The 18,701-nt window shown below is 43.6% G+C and overlaps 1 protein-coding gene across 1 annotated transcript in view; it reads right to left on the bottom strand.

Moving 5' to 3' along the window:
• Positions 1–4,150: 4,150 nt before the first annotated feature.
• MAML1 (mastermind like transcriptional coactivator 1) overlaps positions 4,151–18,701 on the bottom strand; it is a 185,427-nt gene continuing 170,876 nt past the window's right edge. Inside the window, exon 5 of the mRNA XM_086931342.1 lies at positions 4,151–5,277. Coding sequence (XP_086787468.1) covers positions 4,280–5,277 — 998 coding nt within the window. The 3' untranslated portion in view covers positions 4,151–4,279. The remainder of the gene's footprint in view (positions 5,278–18,701) is intronic.

Consider the following 18,701-nt stretch of genomic DNA (forward strand, 5'->3'; position numbering starts at 1 on the left):
TACTGTAAATTACAAGACAGTTTTCGAACAATAAGCACTTGTGTTTATGTGCAAACCACAGTGCCACAAAGATGAAGATCAGAGATATAAGAAAAAAAAACAGGAAACAAAGTCAGCAGAAAATGTGCAGCAGATCTTGGGTTCTTTCTGGCTGAAAAAGCTATTGCGTGCAGAAGTTTCAGAAAAAAATGTATACATCAATTTGAATACACTAGCAAAATACTTTTATTTATTTTTAGTAATGATAGGACAAACAGATGTGAGCGTTCAGTCTTTTTTGGTGTAAACCAGGTGTTAAAGTATAGCAGAAAAATAAAGGTATTAATGAGGTCATGTATACATTTGAATTACAAAAAATACAAATCTCAGATGTTAGCATCAAAATTTCAAATATTTTCCATTTACAAAGCATAAAAACTTACCACACCCCCAAAGAACATATATATATATATATAAAGAATTATACAGTTCTTTTGAATCTATAAAAAGTAAAAAATATACAGTCAAAAGACCTAAATCTTATTCAATCTTTCATATAAAACTGTAAACATTTTATTTACACATGGGAAATGTGTAGTACAAAATAAACATACGCACCCTTTCCACGGGTTTAGATTTTGGAAGGCAGCAAAACGTTCCACAGTGATCGATTTATCTTTCTCCCAATCCCCAAACCTCATTGACTGAGGTACCCTGAAGGTACATAGAAACCAAACTGTGGATAAAAACAGGGCTGTGGGGAGGGACAACCCACCTCACTCCTCATCCTGCAAGGAGTTTGAAGGTTGAGCCACAAGGAAAAGTACGATGTGAGGCAACATCAATGCCCAATTGCAGAAAGTAAGTAGAAGAACTCAGTTTTAGAAAATAGCAAGTCATGTGGACAGGTTTTACCTGTTGCAAGTGTGCAAAAAATGTTTTTTTCTGTAGAAAGATTTTCCTGTCGCCAATGAGCCTGTGCTTAAAAAACAGATGTTATACTACTTTGAACACATTTCAGAACCTCCTCATTTATAAAGTATTTCTTCTTTCTCTTAGCAATGTGAGAAATGGTTCTGGCCAGTCTAGGAGTTGCAGGAAATTGGGACAGGCCATTTCCAAAAAACCTACGATTTCGCCAACCTACCCTCACCCTCTAGCAAGTCAAGGCACTACAGTACAAAATGATGACCCATGTGTTACAAATGAGAGGATACAGCAGTCACTCTGAGCCCCTGGCAGACCATGGACACAATACATAAAACACTGTTCAAGTGTAGATGAAAGGACAAGTTCACCTTAAAAGTCACACAATTTCACCATACAATCAATTGTTTAGGATGGGATCTCTCAACACTGTTGACAATTAAGGGAGCTTTGTGCATGTTCCTTTGTTGAAGAGTTCATTAGGAGCAAACACTGGCATCTGAGAGCTTACTACCAAAGGTCCACCTTTTATGTTAAGTCCGAAATTTGAGACATACCCATTTCTGGCACAAATCAGAGCTTCAAGATTTGTGAATCAACCAATAGCATTCCCTTTACTCAAATTAAAATTTCCAGATTAATGTTTGTCTAAGACACTTAAATGACACGCCTGGTGGTATTATAAACTACCAGTGTGCACCATGCGTTTTTCTGTGGGTGCTCAGTGTGATAAAAAGCAACAAGCTGTGACTTCTACCAAGCAAAACACTGTCAGTGTGGGCTAATCTAAAACTATAGTGTGCATGCCCACATCTACTAAAATAAAAGAGAAAAGAAAAATGTTAGTGTAAAAAATGTAGTTAGAAGTCAAAGTGCAAAATGTGCTAACAATGAAGGAGATTGTGAAAGTTAATAGAAAGTCTGTCCCCACGCTTGCAATTCAATAACTTCATCTCCTGACACGGACAAATACCACACACCTGCCCAAGTACTCGTGAAGTAGTAACATGCAAAGGTAATTCCTCATTCTTGAAGCAATGGCACATAATACATACACTGGCTGACCTACACTGTCCCCATCGTCTTGGGAGCTTTCCTAATAAATGCCTTGAATACTATATCCAAGCAGCACAATTATAATCATACGCCCTGGGAACAGGGTGAAAACACGGGCCTCATCTGAACAAGGTCATCCTAAGAGGACAGCTGAATTGACAGTTTAACAAACATCTTCAGCAAAGGGCTTTTTGGGTGGTGAACCACTTAAACTTGCTGCTATACTGTGTTTATGCAAAACATTTTGAATGAACAAAAGCCTCCCTCGCGTACTTAGTATGCTCACAAGGAACTCCATGAATTCCGTGCCTTCCGGTATTTATTTTCTATACAGCAAAATAGAAGACTGCAAAGCAAATCTGGAAATAGTCATAAAAGGTGTGTGTCAGTGTTGAATTAAAAACACCTTCAAATTAAAGGCCCCAAAGGCACAAACACAATCAACGTTCTTTTTTCAGGCTTAGGTATTCTGTAAAGCAGGATGGTGTACTAATGAAGAATAGTTAAACACCAGACTATTAAAAAATTAACCCTAGATATAAATATCGAATACATCCGAGACAAACAGCATGAAAGATCTTTCCCAATGTAAAATATCTGCGGACACCAAACCTTGACTGACTGCTTCAAAGGTGACTCCCCCAGTTATGAAATGCAAATATTTGCATGAAATTATTTTCTCAATAACTTCACTGTATTCAACCCTGGTACTATAGCAGTACAGGGGGGTGGCATGGACAACTGCACCAGTTCACAGGGATTAGCAACAGCATACCGTTTATCCTTTCTGATTGACTACAGAACAAGTTTCAAAGACCCAACTGATACTTTTGTAAGGTGCACTTGAGCAGGAGCTCGACAAAAAGCAATGTTCATTTTTCAATGCAAACTCCCATAACGACAAGGAAATCTAATTGGGATTACATAGCACTAATACGTTGTGGCAGTAGGGACATGATCCCAAAGAGCCAGCTGGTTTTATGCAAGGAAAACCATGAATCTTGTTAAAACTCAACTCAGTTTCTGGATAGTAACTGATGTTTGAGAAAGCTCCTATAAGGAACAAAGACTTCAACCACAAGCTCAATCTACCAAAAAGATAGGTTGTTTGCCAGAAGCGTCATCCCAGCAGCATGAGGCCTTTTAAAAGGTCTTTTGAGGTAGAAGCAGCAGTCTTGGCAGTATCGGAGTACGGCAAGTGCAGTTAATCAGGCAAAAAAATTATACTCAGGGGGCCCAAGGCATCAAGTCGGGAAGAGGTGTACGAGATCCATGTGATGCATCCCAAATGCACTCCAAAACTCAGACCCATTTGCCTTCCATACTTTTAAAACAAGAAAACCAAGAACTGCTAGTCCTTAGGCCATGTAGGCTTACCAGTACCGCATAAGGGGAGGCAAGAAGCTGCAAAAGGAAGCGAAAAATGGCAGGCAGAAGGGAATGAGAGGGTTTAAGGTACAAGGACCGGGGGGTGTAAGTAGAATACTACAGTAATAAATAAATTGAAAAAAGTAACAATTGAAAGAAAGCACATGAAGTATATTTTAAAGCTAGTAAGACTGATGTGGTCCTGGGTTTACCTTGGAAGCACAACACAATGAGATGACAGGAAAGAAGAGTGAAGCCAGCTCACTCTTTATGCACTTCAGCCTCACAAAACCAGCGAAAAAGACGACGAAGGCTCATGGACCTAGACATTTACAGACTCTGCCACTAACAATTCAAATGTCTGGAACCATCATGTCTCATGGAAAAGTCCTTAAAAGAGAGTGCCCTAGGTCCACTGCCATGTTCTTCTACAAAACAGTCCTAAGTGTTTTCACAAGCGCATCCCATCCAATCCTACTGCCCAGGTTCATGATCATTCAAACCACCTCCTGTGAGCACCTTCTGAGGTATGAGGTGCTGGGCAAGTACAGCCATTACAAGAGCCAGCAATACCTTAGTGTAAAGTCACATAACCTTTTATAGCAGTTTATAATTGCTTTTAGAGTATTGCCCAAGTCTCAAAGCTTTTAGGGGCTTGTGGTTGTCGTTAAGTGATTGCCTGCTCACACAAAGGAGTCGGAAAATAGATGCTGGAACTCAGACTGCTCAGGGAGATTAGGGTCTCTCTTCCTTGGCTGCTTCCACTACATCTGCACAGCAGAAGTGGTTACATATCAGTGCCAAGCAGAACTGTTGCAGGCTTACCATGCGACAAAAACCTGGGGAATTTCTAGCTATTTCTCCTCAAGGAAGTATGAACAGATCATCTTCAACGCCCACAGGTTTTGGTCCCATGAAAAAGCAGAAAACCAGAATAAAAAATCATGACTTAACGTGTGCCAAGCAACTCATCCAGATCATCCATCCATTCCTCAGAAGTCCTATCTTTCAGTAAAGAGTCAATCAATTCTGCATCAGCAGTCAAGCCTTGCAATCCACTGTTGCCTGACTGGCTGCCATATGCAAATGTCAGCTCTTGATTGGACGTCCTTACTTGGTAACTTTGACCACAGTGCAGGCCAGCTCTATTGGCTAGTTGAGGATTTGAACTTTGGCTAAATCCAGCCATGTCAGGCACTGTCTGGCTTATGCCAGTCATCACTTGCTGGGGTGGTGCTGGCTGCTGACCAGGTGGATTGGTCCTTTGCTGAGTGCCCAATGAAGTCATCATCTGCCCAGTAACTGCAGAGTTCATTGATGCCATTGGCCTGCTTGCACCAAGACCTATCGGAGGCATTCCTTGTGCAAACTGCTGGTTGGCCATTTTGAGCTGGCTCTGCTGAAGGTGAAAACTTGTGGTCGCATTAAACTGCCCCAAACCACTACTTCCTTGGACCTGGTTGTTCATATTTTGTAAGGTTTGGTGCTGCCACGACGGATTTTGAGCAGTCATTGCTGTTGGCAACCGGGCCATCTGGGGCTTGGACAAGGTAGGATTTAATGCCCCCTTACTATGCTGCTGCTGTGCCATATTAGTGCTCCCCAAGGGGTTCTGTCCGTATCCAGTAGGAACCACACTGCCCTGAACCAGGTTTGGCTGCCGTTGCATTTGAGGCTGTCCGTTGGCCATCGTGGCCTGGGCTGCATGAGTCTGAACCATCTGGGAGATACCGGAGGCCATATTGTACATTCCTCCTCGCTGAACACTCTGCATGGTCGGATACTGAGCCACTCCGCGCTCCTGCTGGTTGGATCCTGGGGGCACCGAAGAAACAGAGTTGTGGCCTGCTCCGATTTGTACAAGGGTTTGAGATTGAGAGAACACCCGTGTGCTGCTCGAATTGGACTGCCCTAGACTGTTCACCCCGGTGATAGCTGGAGAAGACCCTGGAATACAGAAAATGTAACATTATTAATTGGCCAAACAGAGCTGGACAGTGAACTGCTTCTTTGCAGCTCAACTTCGGAGAGAGCTTATGAAAATATGTTTTTTCAAATTTAATCATCAAAGATGGCGGAAAACAACTTGGCCTGCAAACATCGTGATATGCTAATACGTCACCTTTAGATCGTAAAGTTTTGGATATGTTGTAACCAAGAGATCAGGAAAAATATTCATTTTAGCATGTTCAATCCTTTTGAAATATTTAATTTTTACATCTGAAGTGTGGTGCACACTAAAGTTTTATAGAAATTATTAACACAATTTTTTTATAATTCTATTTTAGAAAGGATGAGGTTACTTACCCTGTAAGTAGCTTTTCTTGGCATGTAGTGTGGTAGATTCACATGCTTTGCATAATCCTGCATTCTAGTGTTGGGTCCGGATGTGTGCAAGTTGTTTTTCTTCGAAGAAGTCTTTTAAGTCATAAGGTAAAGTGGCTCCTTCTCTTGGTGATAATGCAAATCTAACTCCATTGTTAGATTGTTTCCCCGCAGGTGGGGGAGAATGGAGTGTGAATAATGAATAGTAAAGAGATGTCTATGCGCATGAAAAGGAAAAACCTTCAACGGCCTCAGGTGTCTGGGAGGGCGGAGAGCGCATGTGAATCTACAGCAGTACACACCAAGAGCAGATGCTTACAGGGTAAGAACCTAATATGTTTGAGGCATGCATGGCTGCAGATACACATGCTTTGCAAAGACTATAAAGCCAGTGCTCCCCAAAATACGGTGGCCAACCTGTGGGTTTTGCATTTGTTTGGAAAAGTGTATATAAAAGAGAGTGACCTACATTAGCTTGTTGGCATACTAGAACATTCTCACACTGTTCGGTAAAAGTGTGTGAAGTAGATCAAGTGGCTGCCTTACTGATGTCAGCTAATGGGATACTACCCAGGAAAGCCACTATTTTAAAAGAAGTGTGTGCTCTAGGGGGTGTAGGTAACGTTTTTTTTTTAGCTTTGTGCTAACATGTCTGAATACATTTAATTAAACATTTAGAAATGCCCGATTTAGACATGGTCTTTCCTTTGTTAGGGGCGCTAAAGCAACAAAGAGTTGTTTGGTATTATGGAAATCTTTGGTCTGTCACTAATACACTAGAGCTCTTTCAACATCCAGTGTATAAAGAACGCTTTCCGCTACTGAATCTGGTTCAGAGAAGGAAATAGGTAACTCAACTGATTGGTTAAGGTGGAAAGGGGAAACCACCTTTGGAAGGAATTTTGGGTTGGTGGGAAGGACCATCCTATCTCTGTATAGTAGGAAGAAAGGTTCTTCCAACTACACAGACTGAGAATAATATTGAGATTCCATGTGGGTGCATTCCTTAAAGGCCTTACTAACAGACACTTTAAACAAAGATAAGTGCTACCTGTTTTGTAGATAGGCAGCCACTGCAGCAAGATGTAAGCCTTTTGAGTGTAAGCAAGGCCAGAGAGCAGTAATTAAAGAAGGTAGCAAACAGTGTTTAGCATAGTTGCATTAAATGGGTAAATGTGCTTATTAGGTCAGTAAAATACTAATCTTTTCCACTTAACAGCATAACATGCTCTAGTGGCAGGCCTACAAGCGTCTTTAAGAATGGTCATACATTCAGGTGGGTGATTCAGGTAACCAAATTCTATGACATCAGGAGCCAAATTGTAAGGTTGAGTTCCTTTGGATTTGGATGCCTGATTTCTCCATGGTACTGAGTGAGAAGGTCCGGGCTGAGGTGGAGCTTCTCGTGGGGAACTACTAAGAGTTTGAGTAGTGTTGTGAACCAGGATGTGCAAGTTCAAGTGGGAGCTGCTAACATGAGGCTAAAAGGTGTGCCTGAACTTTCGAACCGAAGGCTGAAAAGCATAGGCAAATTTCCCTGACCAGTTCATCCACAGAGCATTGCTTTTGGATAGATGGTGTGGGAACCTAGAGGCGAAGTCTGGGCACTTTGTGTTGTCTGCAGTTGCGAACAGGTCTATCTGTGGAAATCCCCACCTGTGTAAGTAGGGGAGGAAGACTTGGGGTGGAGTTCCCACTTGTGTACTTGTTGCCACATCCTGCTGAGGAGGTTGGCAAAGTTGTTGTCTGTGGCCGAGAAGTGTTCCGCTAACAGATGGATGTTGCGATGTATTTCCAAATGCCAAATGGTTTGAGAAAGGAGTGATAACTGTAGAGAGTGTGTCCCACTGTTTCTTGTACAAAGTACGTGGTTGTCATATTGTCCATCCAGACTAAGATAACCTTGCCTATTAGGTGAGGTAGGAATGCTTTCAACGCTAGGTGAACAGCTTGAAGCTTGAGGTAGTTTATGTGAAGACCTTAGTATTTGGTGTCCCAGAGACTCAGAAATGACAGAACCTGTAAGAATTATTGAACACTCCGAAACACAAGATAAATAAACAGACATTCAAAGGAACAGTACCATGTTTAAATTGTGGTAATTGCCATAACATCATGAAGGGTGCTAGTATTACTCACCCGATGAAAGGTCATAAAATTCCCTTAAACCTAAATGCAACATGTGATACAACCAACATCGTATACCTATTGAAATGCCCATGTGGATATGGTTATGTGGGCCACACAGAACGTAAACTTAAGACTCGTTTGAATGAACACAAAAGTAACATAAGAACAGGGCTAATAAAATCAACAGTGGCAGCACATTTTATGGACAAAAAGGATAACATAAGCCAATTGAGGGCTTGCGTGTTGGAAATAGTCCCTAAAAAGGAAGGACCTTTGAATAAAAAAACCCTCTTACAGAGGGAAAATCATTGGATCTATCACTTGTGCAACCTCAAACCAAATGGACTAAATGAAAGAATGGAATTTACGTGCTATTTATAATGTTGAGAGATTACTGTACATTGTGAATTTTCCAGCAATGGTTTATGTCTTAGAAATAGTATTGACCACACCATGACACTATGAATGTAATCGTCCATCACATTTAATCGTTTTTATAGTGCAGGACCCGCGAGATTGACTCACAGCAAACGAATGCATAGAGCCCGCAGAGCATGTCACCCGTGATAGTGCTCTTCGTGTCGATAAAGTTAGCCATACACTGCCTTTTTTTAAAAAAAGGCGGGACCCTTTTAATGTGCGCATGCGCGAGACTCGCGTTTGAACTAACTACGTTGAAGTTAAACGGAGCGGAGGGGCTCCGCGTAGCTGAAATTCTAATAGTTGGGAGAAAGGTGAGAGGCGAATACTGGGCATAGTTACTTACTAACGGCAAGTCGATCGTACACTTTAACAATAGAACGCCCGTATGGGCAGCAGCCAGCGCGTAATGGTTACTAACACGCACAGAGAATGAGTAGTAGCATCACACACTAACCGACGGTTAGAATCTGTAGGTGGTAAACACAGCAGGTATCGCACTGGATGCATATCTCGTATATCAAAGATAGTATACATAGAAAAGCCGAAGCGAAAGTATTGCATTTAATGTGTACATTAACGAAAGAAGTTATCCAGTGAGATAGAATGGAACTTTAAGAGTTACAAAGTGTGTTATTTGTTTAATTTTCAGGCGTTCCCTGATGAAGGTGCCGAATGCACAGAAATGCATTGGAACGAGGAATGATTTACATTTACGCCTAATATGATCAAATAAGAATGAAATGTGAATTAACATGCGGATTTAAGAATTAAAGAACTTTGATCAACCGAACCACCGAATGAACATTATCATTTATTAGAGCTGGTATCCAGCACATGAAGCTTGTGCCTAGGGTGATACGCCTGTGAGGCAACAGGCGTGCAACTAGTGGAGCTATCAGATACACCTCAGGAGGGAGGTGATACCCCATAGCACGGTCTAAAAACGCATACAAAAAACAAAGGAGCGGTGCACAACATATTGACTAGAAGCTATTTGCACATCCCCCCACAGGGAAGTGGCACGCCTGTTAAAATGCAGTATGAGGATATAACCCACTCGACGGACATAAGAGCGGAAACTTTCGCATTTACTGCAGAGGCCAGTGAAAGAATCTATTCATTAATCCAAACGGAAACTACTGAACACACATACAGTCGCAACAAGGAACAACATATTAAACATCTTCTCTATCTCACTATAAAGAAGATCAATCAGCGGCTCCACGCCAGCACTATGGTAAAATATCCCAAAGCACAACGAATTCCCAGAGGCCTACGGATCGCCCTAAGACCATCCTTGTGCAAAAACTCCAAACCCTTCACAGATCGCTGGTACGCAATTCTAAACAAATGTAGTTTAGATTTGATACTGCTAATAATAGAATAATTATCTAAGATTCTTGAATTCTTGAAGATCTCAAACAAGAAATCGAAACCACAACAGAAGAACTCAAAAAGGAGTTTCAGAAGATGAGTTAAAGAAGATACTAGATGATATTAATAACCAACTTCTGCGCCACACTGAAGAGGTGAATGAAAGGAAATTAAGAAAATATAAGAGAGACACATTGGATTATAAATTACAAGAGGTTTATACCTGGGCCGAAGTCTATGCCAAACGTCGCCAAACCAAACAATACACGTCACAAACGTCTTCTACTGATAGCGAAAAATCGGCGAAGAACTACTAAAACACCTAGGCCACAGAATAAAGCAGCACAACCCACATTGGAGCCTTTTTTAGTCGAAGGCCCAGAAGAAACAGAAGACCCCGGCGGGGACGCAACAAAAGCAAAAGAAAAATCTCAGCCACAAACGAGGTATGTGACTTCAAAGAAGGACAAAAAGAAAAATCATTGAGTGACCAAGAGAATCTGGTTATAAATATTTCAGATCAGCATTTGAGTACAATTCAGATAGAAACGCTACAACGAGGTTTGTCATTTGTACCCACAGCCCGAACCAATCAACTGGAACTAGAAGTGAGCCTTTTCAAACTGACACGGAAAATGAAACTTCGAAATTTTTTTGAAAATGTGGTAACAGATCCAACACCTAAACAGGAAGACGAATTGAAAGGATTGAAAACCAAAAGTACTTACATGCCACCCACATCGCACAAAACCATTGACTTGTTTGAGAACTTATGTAAACAAGAAATAAGCAAAATCAATACGAATATGAAAAACAAACATCGTAATATGTCCAACAAAAAGTTTGGGGTCATAGAAAGCATAGCGAATAATGAGAAGATAATCGGTCAGAAAGCAGATAAGGGAGGAGCGATGGTGATTCTTAATACAACATTCTATGAAAACACAGTTAAAGAACATTTAGAGGATCCAAACTTGTATATGGAGATCCAAGCAAACCCAACGGAAGACATGAGAAGGATTTTACAAGACATCCTTAAGAAAGCAGTGGACAACGGGACAATTAGTGAGAAAACTAGAAAGTTCCTAACACAAGACAGTCCAAAAAGCCCAACCATGTATATGGTACCAAAAGTACATAAAGACTTGTTTAAACCTCCTTGCCGCCCAATCGTCTCCACAAAAATGAGTATTCACGAACCAGTTGGAAAGTTTATTGATAAACACTTACAAGCCTTTGGTTTATAAGAGTCTATCATACATAAAAGACACGACAGACTTCTTGACAAAACTGCAACATGTGAGAACGATGGATGACAGTGTAATGGCGACAGTTGACGTAAAATCGTTGTATACTTCGATACCACACAAGGAAGGCCTGGAAGCCATAGAGAGTGCCTTATTGCAGAGTTCATACCCCCAAGATTTACAAGTCTTTTTGATGGAACTTATGCAGTTTACACTATTCAACAGCTATTTTTGTTACAAGGAGAAATGGTTTATTCAATTAAATGGTACTTCGATGGGAAATTGCGCCGCCCCGGCGTATGCTAATTTGTTTATGACAGCATTTGAAGATCAACATGTCTACCACGATGATGAATGGGCTACCAACCTCCTCATGTATGTGAGGTTTATAGATGACATCTTTCTGATATGGAAAGGCACAGAAGAGTCATTAAAACAAAAGTTGGAGATCCTGGATACCAAAAATGACAGAATCGGATTCACATGGAACATAAGCAAAGATGTCATACAATTTTTGGATGTAGAGATCACAAAAATAGGCAAAGAATTCAATACCAACATATATCGTAAGCCCACAGACAGAAATAATCTTTTACAATATAAAAGTCACCATCCTCAATCATTGAAAACACATCTACCCTACTCTCAATTTCTTAGGGTAAAAAGGCTGGTATCTGAAGAAAAGATGTGCCTACAACAGCTAGACACAATGGCCAAAAGGTTTGAGTCCCGAGGATATCCGGAAAAAATCAAAGAATCAAGGGAAAGAACCCAAAGTAAAACAAGGTCTGAGTTGCTAATAGCGAAACCAAAAATCAAGGAACAAAGAATTACGTGTGTAAGTAAATATTCCAACGTAAGTGCAAATTTCAAAAGAATCATCCGTAAAAACTGGCAAATGGTTACGTTGGAACCAGACTTCAAAGGAATATTCCAGAAGGAACCGCTGTTCGCATTCACCAGAGGGAAAAACATAGGAGAATTATTGAACACTCCGAAACACAAGATAAATAAACAGACATTCAAAGGAACAGTACCATGTTTAAATTGTGGTAATTGCCATAACATCATGAAGGGTGCTAGTATTATTCACCCGATGAAAGGTCATAAAATTCCCTTAAACCTAAATGCAACATGTGATACAACCAACATCGTATACCTATTGAAATGCCCATGTGGATATGGTTATGTGGGCCACACAGAACGTAAACTTAGGACTCGTTTGAACGAACACAAAAGTAACATAAGAACAAGGCTAATAAAATCAACAGTGGCAGCACATTTTATGGACAAAAAGCATAACATAAGCCAATTGAGGGCTTGCGTGTTGGAAATAGTTCCTAAAAAGGAAGGACCTTTGAATAAAAAAACCCTCTTACAGAGGGAAAATCATTGGATCTATCACTTGTGCAGCCTCAAACCGAATGGACTAAATGAAAGAATGGAATTTGTGCGCTATTTATAATGTTGAGAGATTACTGTACATTGTGAATTTTCCAGCAATAGTTTATGTCTTAGAAACAGCATTGACCACACCATGACACTATGAATGTAATCGTCCATCACATTTAATAGTTTTTATAGTGCAGGACCCGCGAGATTGACGCACAGCAAGCGATTGCATAGAGCCCGCAGAGCATGTCACCCGTGATAGTGCTCTTCGTGTCGATAAAGTTAGCCTTACACTGCCTTTTTTTTTAAAAAAAAAAGGTGGGACCCTTTTAATGTGCGCATGCGCGATACTCGCGTTTGAACTAACTACGTTGAAGTTAAACGGAGCGGAGGTGCTCCGCGTAGCTGAAATTCTAATAGTTGGGAGAAAGGTGAGAGGCGAATACTGGGCATAGTTACTTACTAATGGCAAGTCGATCGTACACTTTAACAATAAAACGCCCGTATGGGCAGCAGCCAGCGCGTAATGGTTAGTAACACGCTCAGAGAATGAGTTAGTAGCATCACACACTAACCGACGGTTAGAATCTGTAGGTGGTAAACACAGCGGGTATCGCACTGGATGCATATCTCGTATATCAAAGATAGTATACATAGAAAAGCTGAAGCGAAAGTATTGCATTTAATGTGTAGATGAACGAAAGAAGTTATCCAGTGAGATAGAATGGAACTTTAATAGTTACAAAGTGTGTTATTTGTTTAATTTTCAGGCGTTCCCTGATGAAGGTGCCGAATGCACAGACATGCATTGGAATGAGGAATGATTTACATTTACGCCTAATATGATCAAATAAGAATGAAATGTGAATTAACATGTGGATTTAAGAATTAAAGAACTTTGATCAATCGAACCACCGAATGAACATTATCATTTATTAGAGCTGGTATCCAGCACATGAAGCTTGTGCCTAGGGTGATACGCCTGTGAGGTAACAGGCTTGCAACTAGTGGAGAACCTGTAAGGGAGCACCCCATCTTGTGAGGGATGCGTGGAACAGGGTCTAGGGACGGCTGCCCTTTTGACAGGCTTTATGTGTTCCAAAATTGCAGAAACCGAGATGTGCAGCTGTCTATCAACACTATATCCTCTAACTGACTAAGTGACTGAAACCACTGTGGTGCTGAACATTCTTGCAGCGGACACAAATTTAATTGTGCAAGTGACACTATGGCGACGCACAAGGGTTTTGACTGTTAATTGTTGATTGGCTTGAAATTGTGGCAGCAGTATTTGGAAATTTTGAATTTGTGCTTTATTGGGATATGCTAACTCTACTTTTGTGTTGGGAATAGCCCCCAGATACAGCTGAACATGTAAGGGTTGAAGATGGGATTTTTTGGACATTGATGTTAGCAGATCTATAGTAGTGTGTGTTGGTGACACAGAGGGAGGGTACTGGCTTTGATAAGCCAGTCGTCCAGATATGGGAAGACACAGATGTTTTGTCGGCATAGACGTGCTGCTACCACCGCCAAGCATTTGGTGAATCCCCATGCGAGCAGTTGTAACCCTGAATGGGAGGACTTTCAACTGGTAATGTTTGCCAGCAATGACAAACCAAAGGTAATTGCAGTGAGCTTGATGGATCGGGACGTAAAAGTAAGCGTCCTTTAAGTCTAGTGCTGACAAAGTCACCTTGCTGGAGAAGTGGGATCACTTGTTGAAAGGTGACCATATGGAAACGCTGTGACAGAATGTAATGATTTAAAGGTCTGAGATCAAAGATTGGGCGTAGTGAGCTGTCCATTTTGGGAAGGAGATATGGAGTACACCCCGGACCGTTAACGTTGAAGAGGAACAGGCTCTATAGCTCCTTTGAGTGAGAGTGCTTTTATTTACTGTTTGAGCAGTTGTTGATGTTCCAGAGAGCATTTCTATGTGTAAGGTGGAATGTTTGGAGGCGTGCTATAGAGCTCCAGGCAATAACCACGTTGGATAATGTCTAACACCCACTGATCCAATGTTACGGATTGCCAGGTGGGGAAAAACTGCTGTAATCGACCCCTAACAGGAGTGATATGATCGGGGGTAAGTAGGGAGTCACTGCTTAGTGTTGGTTGGGGATTTATGTGAGGAAGCACCTTGCCCCAACCTTTTGAGTGGTTACCTCTGTACGTGCCTCTAAAATACCCTCGAGGGAAAGTTGTGAGTCTGTGGTCTGTAGGAGGAGGAAGAGGCATCAAAAGGTGCTGCTTTGGAGGCTGCCCTGTATGAGGAATGAATAAAGAAACCACAGGAGGTGGGTATCTAGAGTGCACCCAAGGACTTAGCAACCTACGTGCCCTTCATATTCTCTAGCACTTGGTCCAACTGTGGGCCAAACGGGTGTTCCTTGTCAAAGGGGGCATTTAAAAGTGTCTTCTGTGCTTCTGACTTAAAGCCAGCGATGCGCAGCCAAGCATGTCTGCGTATAAGGCACAACTAATGGAGGAATTGGATATTAATTTGTCCTCTAGGACAAGTTCTTGCCTTCTCTTTCTATGCTCCTCTGGAAGGTACAGGAGGAGTTCCTCCAGCTCGTCACTGTGGGTGTGTTCTTATCTGGCTAAGATGCCTTATGAATTTGCAATCTACCAGTAATTGGCAGACTGGGCAGCCACACATTTCCTTGAAGCATTAACGAGTTTAGACTACCAGGAGTTGGAGCGTCAGCAGTGGTTTACGAATTATCCCTTTTACGGGCATTTGAGACGGCCAACGAGTCAGGGTGAAGTGTCCCTTGAATATAAATAAGGACTGAGGGTGTGCTTTGTATTTCTTATCGACCCTGTGAGTGATGATATGTGCTAGTGCAGGGTTTTTAAAGACGTCATCTGTGTGACGCATCATGCCCTTCAACATAGGGAGGTATTGGGACGCCCTATGTGTAGTAGAAAAGTTTAAAAAAAAGAAAAGACCCCTATGATATGCTGCAACTCTACTGACGAATGCTTGATATGAGGTAGTGTCATCAGGAGGTGAGGGTTTAGCAGGGTAGAGGTCTGGATCAGTGTTTGCTGGGGGATCCACATCATAATCCGACCAGGTGTCTGTGGTTCATCATAGAAATCATCCACCCCCCTTCTGCCCACCCGGGAAGGTGTGTGGGGATCTCTGTGGCGTAATGTTTAGGGGATCATCCTGACAATGAGGTGGAGAGAGTGTAGGGGGAGGAAGGAAGGGTGGAGGTAGTGGTAATGGTGGCGGAGAAGCAGGTGGATCAGGGTCTTGTGGCATTGTCGAACAAGTTACTTCCCTTCGGTAACGATACATTAGAAACATTACTTAGTGATAGATTCCTTACCTTAGAATTACCCCCAGGCGTCAGACTGGATCTGGGAAGTTTTCGCCAGCAGTACCCCTGCGCGTTGGAAGTTGGCGTTGTGCAGCTCTGCGTCCGTTATTGGTGTTGTGGTAGCTGAGATGGCGTCACGGCAGCTACTTAGAGGCCTTCCTCGCGAGTTGATGTCAGTCTCTACATGACTTTCCGCGCCAGGAACACAGAGCCATGATAAATACTGACCACTGGTGCATTGAAACTAGGGCCTGAAAGGGATGACCTTAACCCTAGAAATCAGTTCGCAAAACGTGGAGGATGGGTGGGACGTTAAGGAATCTATCACTTACTAATGTTTCTTACAGATATATTGTTACCAAAGGTAAGTAACTTGTTCATCTGAAAGAAACACGTAGTGATGCACGAGTTACTTACCTTTAATAACGATATATCTGTAAGAAACATTAGTGTTGGATTCCTTACCTTAGAATATCCCTAGGTGTCAGACTGGATCCGGAAAGTTTTTGTCAGCAGGACCCTGCGCGTCGCTAGGCGTCATCTGCGGCTGGATGACGGAGTACTTAGACGCCGCCCTCGCTCGCTGACGTCAGTTCTGTAAATAGCTTTCCGCGCCAGTAACGCAGAGCCATGATAGAATCCGACACTGGTGTCATGAAACTAGGGCCCTGAAAGGGATGTCCTTTACCCTAGATGTCGGTTCGCAGAACAAGGAGGATGGGTGGGACGTTAAGGAATCTATCACTTACTAATGTTTCTTACAGTTATATCGTTACCAAAGGCAAGTAACGTGTGCATCTGAAAGAAACACGTTGGTGTTCGATTCCCTACCTTAGAATAGATACCCCAGCAATACCAACACCGGTGGTGGGTCTGCGAACCAAGATCACACCAGAAAGGAAAGGAGAAAAGAACGGCCGAAGAAGCCATCTCTCCGGACTTGGCTGTCCAGGCAGTAGTGCCTAACAAACGTGTGCAGCGAGGCCCACGTAGCTGTCTGACAGATGTCCTGCAAGGGGACTCCCCGGCCCAGGGCAGTAGTAGCCACTGTAGCCCGAGTGGAATGGGCACGCAACCGAACAGGAATCTCCTTGTTCATCAAGGAGTAGCAAACATTGATGCACATGACGACCCACCGAGAGATGGTCCGCTTGTGCACCGCCTGTCCCTTCTTAGCGCCCACATAACCAACAAATAGCTGGTCGTCCACTCGGAACTAGCATGTGCGATCTAGATAGAAAGAGAGCGCACGTTTTGGGTCCAGACGGTGGAGCCTCTCCTCCTCCTTCGAGGGATGCGAAGGCGGAAAGAAGGTGGGCAAGGTGATGGACTGCCCGATGTGAAAGGCTCGTCCTCCTTTCCTGCCCAAGGTAGTCACCTTGACTACCTTGGGCAGGAAAGGAGGGCGTGTCCTGAGAACTACTTTTTCCGGATGGACAGAGAGGTAAGGAGTCTTTGAAGATAGAGCCTGGAGCTCACTCACTCTCCTGGCAGAGGTGATGCCAACCAGGAATGCAGTTTTAAGAGTCAGAAGACGAAGAGGACAGTTATGAAGTGGCTCAACGGGAGCGCACATCAGAAAAGTCAGAACAAGATTCAAGTCCCACTGGGGCATCACGAAGGGAACAGGAGGAAACGTGTGTGATGCTTTTCAAAAATCTATTTACAACAGGGGACTTGAAAAGAGAAGACTGATCAGGAAGCCTTAAGAAGGCTGAAATGGCCGAGAGGTAGCCCTTGAGAGTGCCCAGAGCAGAGCCCTGTTGGGCTAGAGACAGAAGGAAGAGGAGAACCTTTGAAAGGGGGCAGAGAGTGGATCCACAGCCTTTGCTGTGCGCCATGCCACAAATTTGTTCCACCTGCAGACGTATACAGTTTTGTGGAGGGACGCCTGGCTGCTAGAATCACATCACAGACTTCAGGCAGGAGGCAAGTCAAATGGCCTCAACTGTCGCCGCTCAATCTCCACTCATGGAGGTGGAGACTGGACAGTTTTGGATGGAGGACCGCCCCCTGCTGCTGCGACAGAAGGTCCTCCTGAAGAGGCAGATGAATCAGGGGATCGACTGACATGCTGAGTAGCTCAGGATACCAGCATCTTCTTGCCCAGTTTGGAGCCACAAGGATGACTTGGGCCCGGTCTCGCCGGGTCTTCTTCAGCACTCAGGGCAAAAGTGGTATAGGCGGAAAGGCGAACAACAGACCGCAGCTCCACTCACAACGAAAAGCATCTCCGAGAAAGTGCCGCCTTGGAAATTCCAACGCGCAGAACTGATGACACTGTGCGTTCTCTTCGGTGGCGAATAGATCTAACCAAGCCTCTCCCCAACACAGAAAGAGACCTTGCACCACGTCCGAGTTCAGACGCCATTCGTGATCCATCATGCACCCGCGGCTGAGTTCATCCGCCCTGACGTTCAGGGAACCTGGCAGGTTTTGAACCACCAGGGTGACGCCCTGGTGTTCCAGCCATGTCCAGAGGCGCAGAGCCTCCTGACAGAGGGTCCACGACCCCACCCCGCCCTGTTTGTTGCAGTACCACATGGAGGTGGTGTTGTCCGTGAACACCTGCACTACACTTCCCCGGACAGAGGGAAGGATAGCCTTCAGTGCAAGACGGATCGCCCGCAGCTCCAGAAGGTTGACAGAGCCAGGACTCCGCCGGAGACCAGAGGCCTCTGATCTCCCTCTCTCCCATGTGGCCCCCCCCCCAACCCAGGAGGGATGCATCTGTTACCACTACCCGCTGACCCAATCGCGGTCCGTGAGGCACCACTGCAACTGACTCGCAGTGCCCTCCGAGTTTCAGGACGTGGTCGGACAGGTTGCCCTGATGCTGAGCCTATTGAAACGTCAGGTCCCACTACAGAGCCCGCATCCGCCACCTGGCGTGATGCACCAGAAGGATGCAGGAGGCGATCAGCCCCAGGAGCCGCAGCGTCAACCTGACAGAGACTCGGGATAAAGGCTGAAAGATCGGAATCAGAGCCTGAATATCCCGAACGCGCTGTTCGGGGGGATAAACCCGAAACTTCGCCGAGTCCAGAACCGCTCCAATGAAAAGGAGCTTCTGATAGGGGCACAGGTGTGACTTCAGCACGTTGATGGAGAACCCCAGAGTGTGCAGGAGGTCGGCCGACTGTCT

This window comes from Lissotriton vulgaris, chromosome 7 (assembly GCF_964263255.1).
Source record: "Lissotriton vulgaris chromosome 7, aLisVul1.2, whole genome shotgun sequence".
Lineage (NCBI taxonomy): Eukaryota > Metazoa > Chordata > Amphibia > Caudata > Salamandridae > Lissotriton > Lissotriton vulgaris.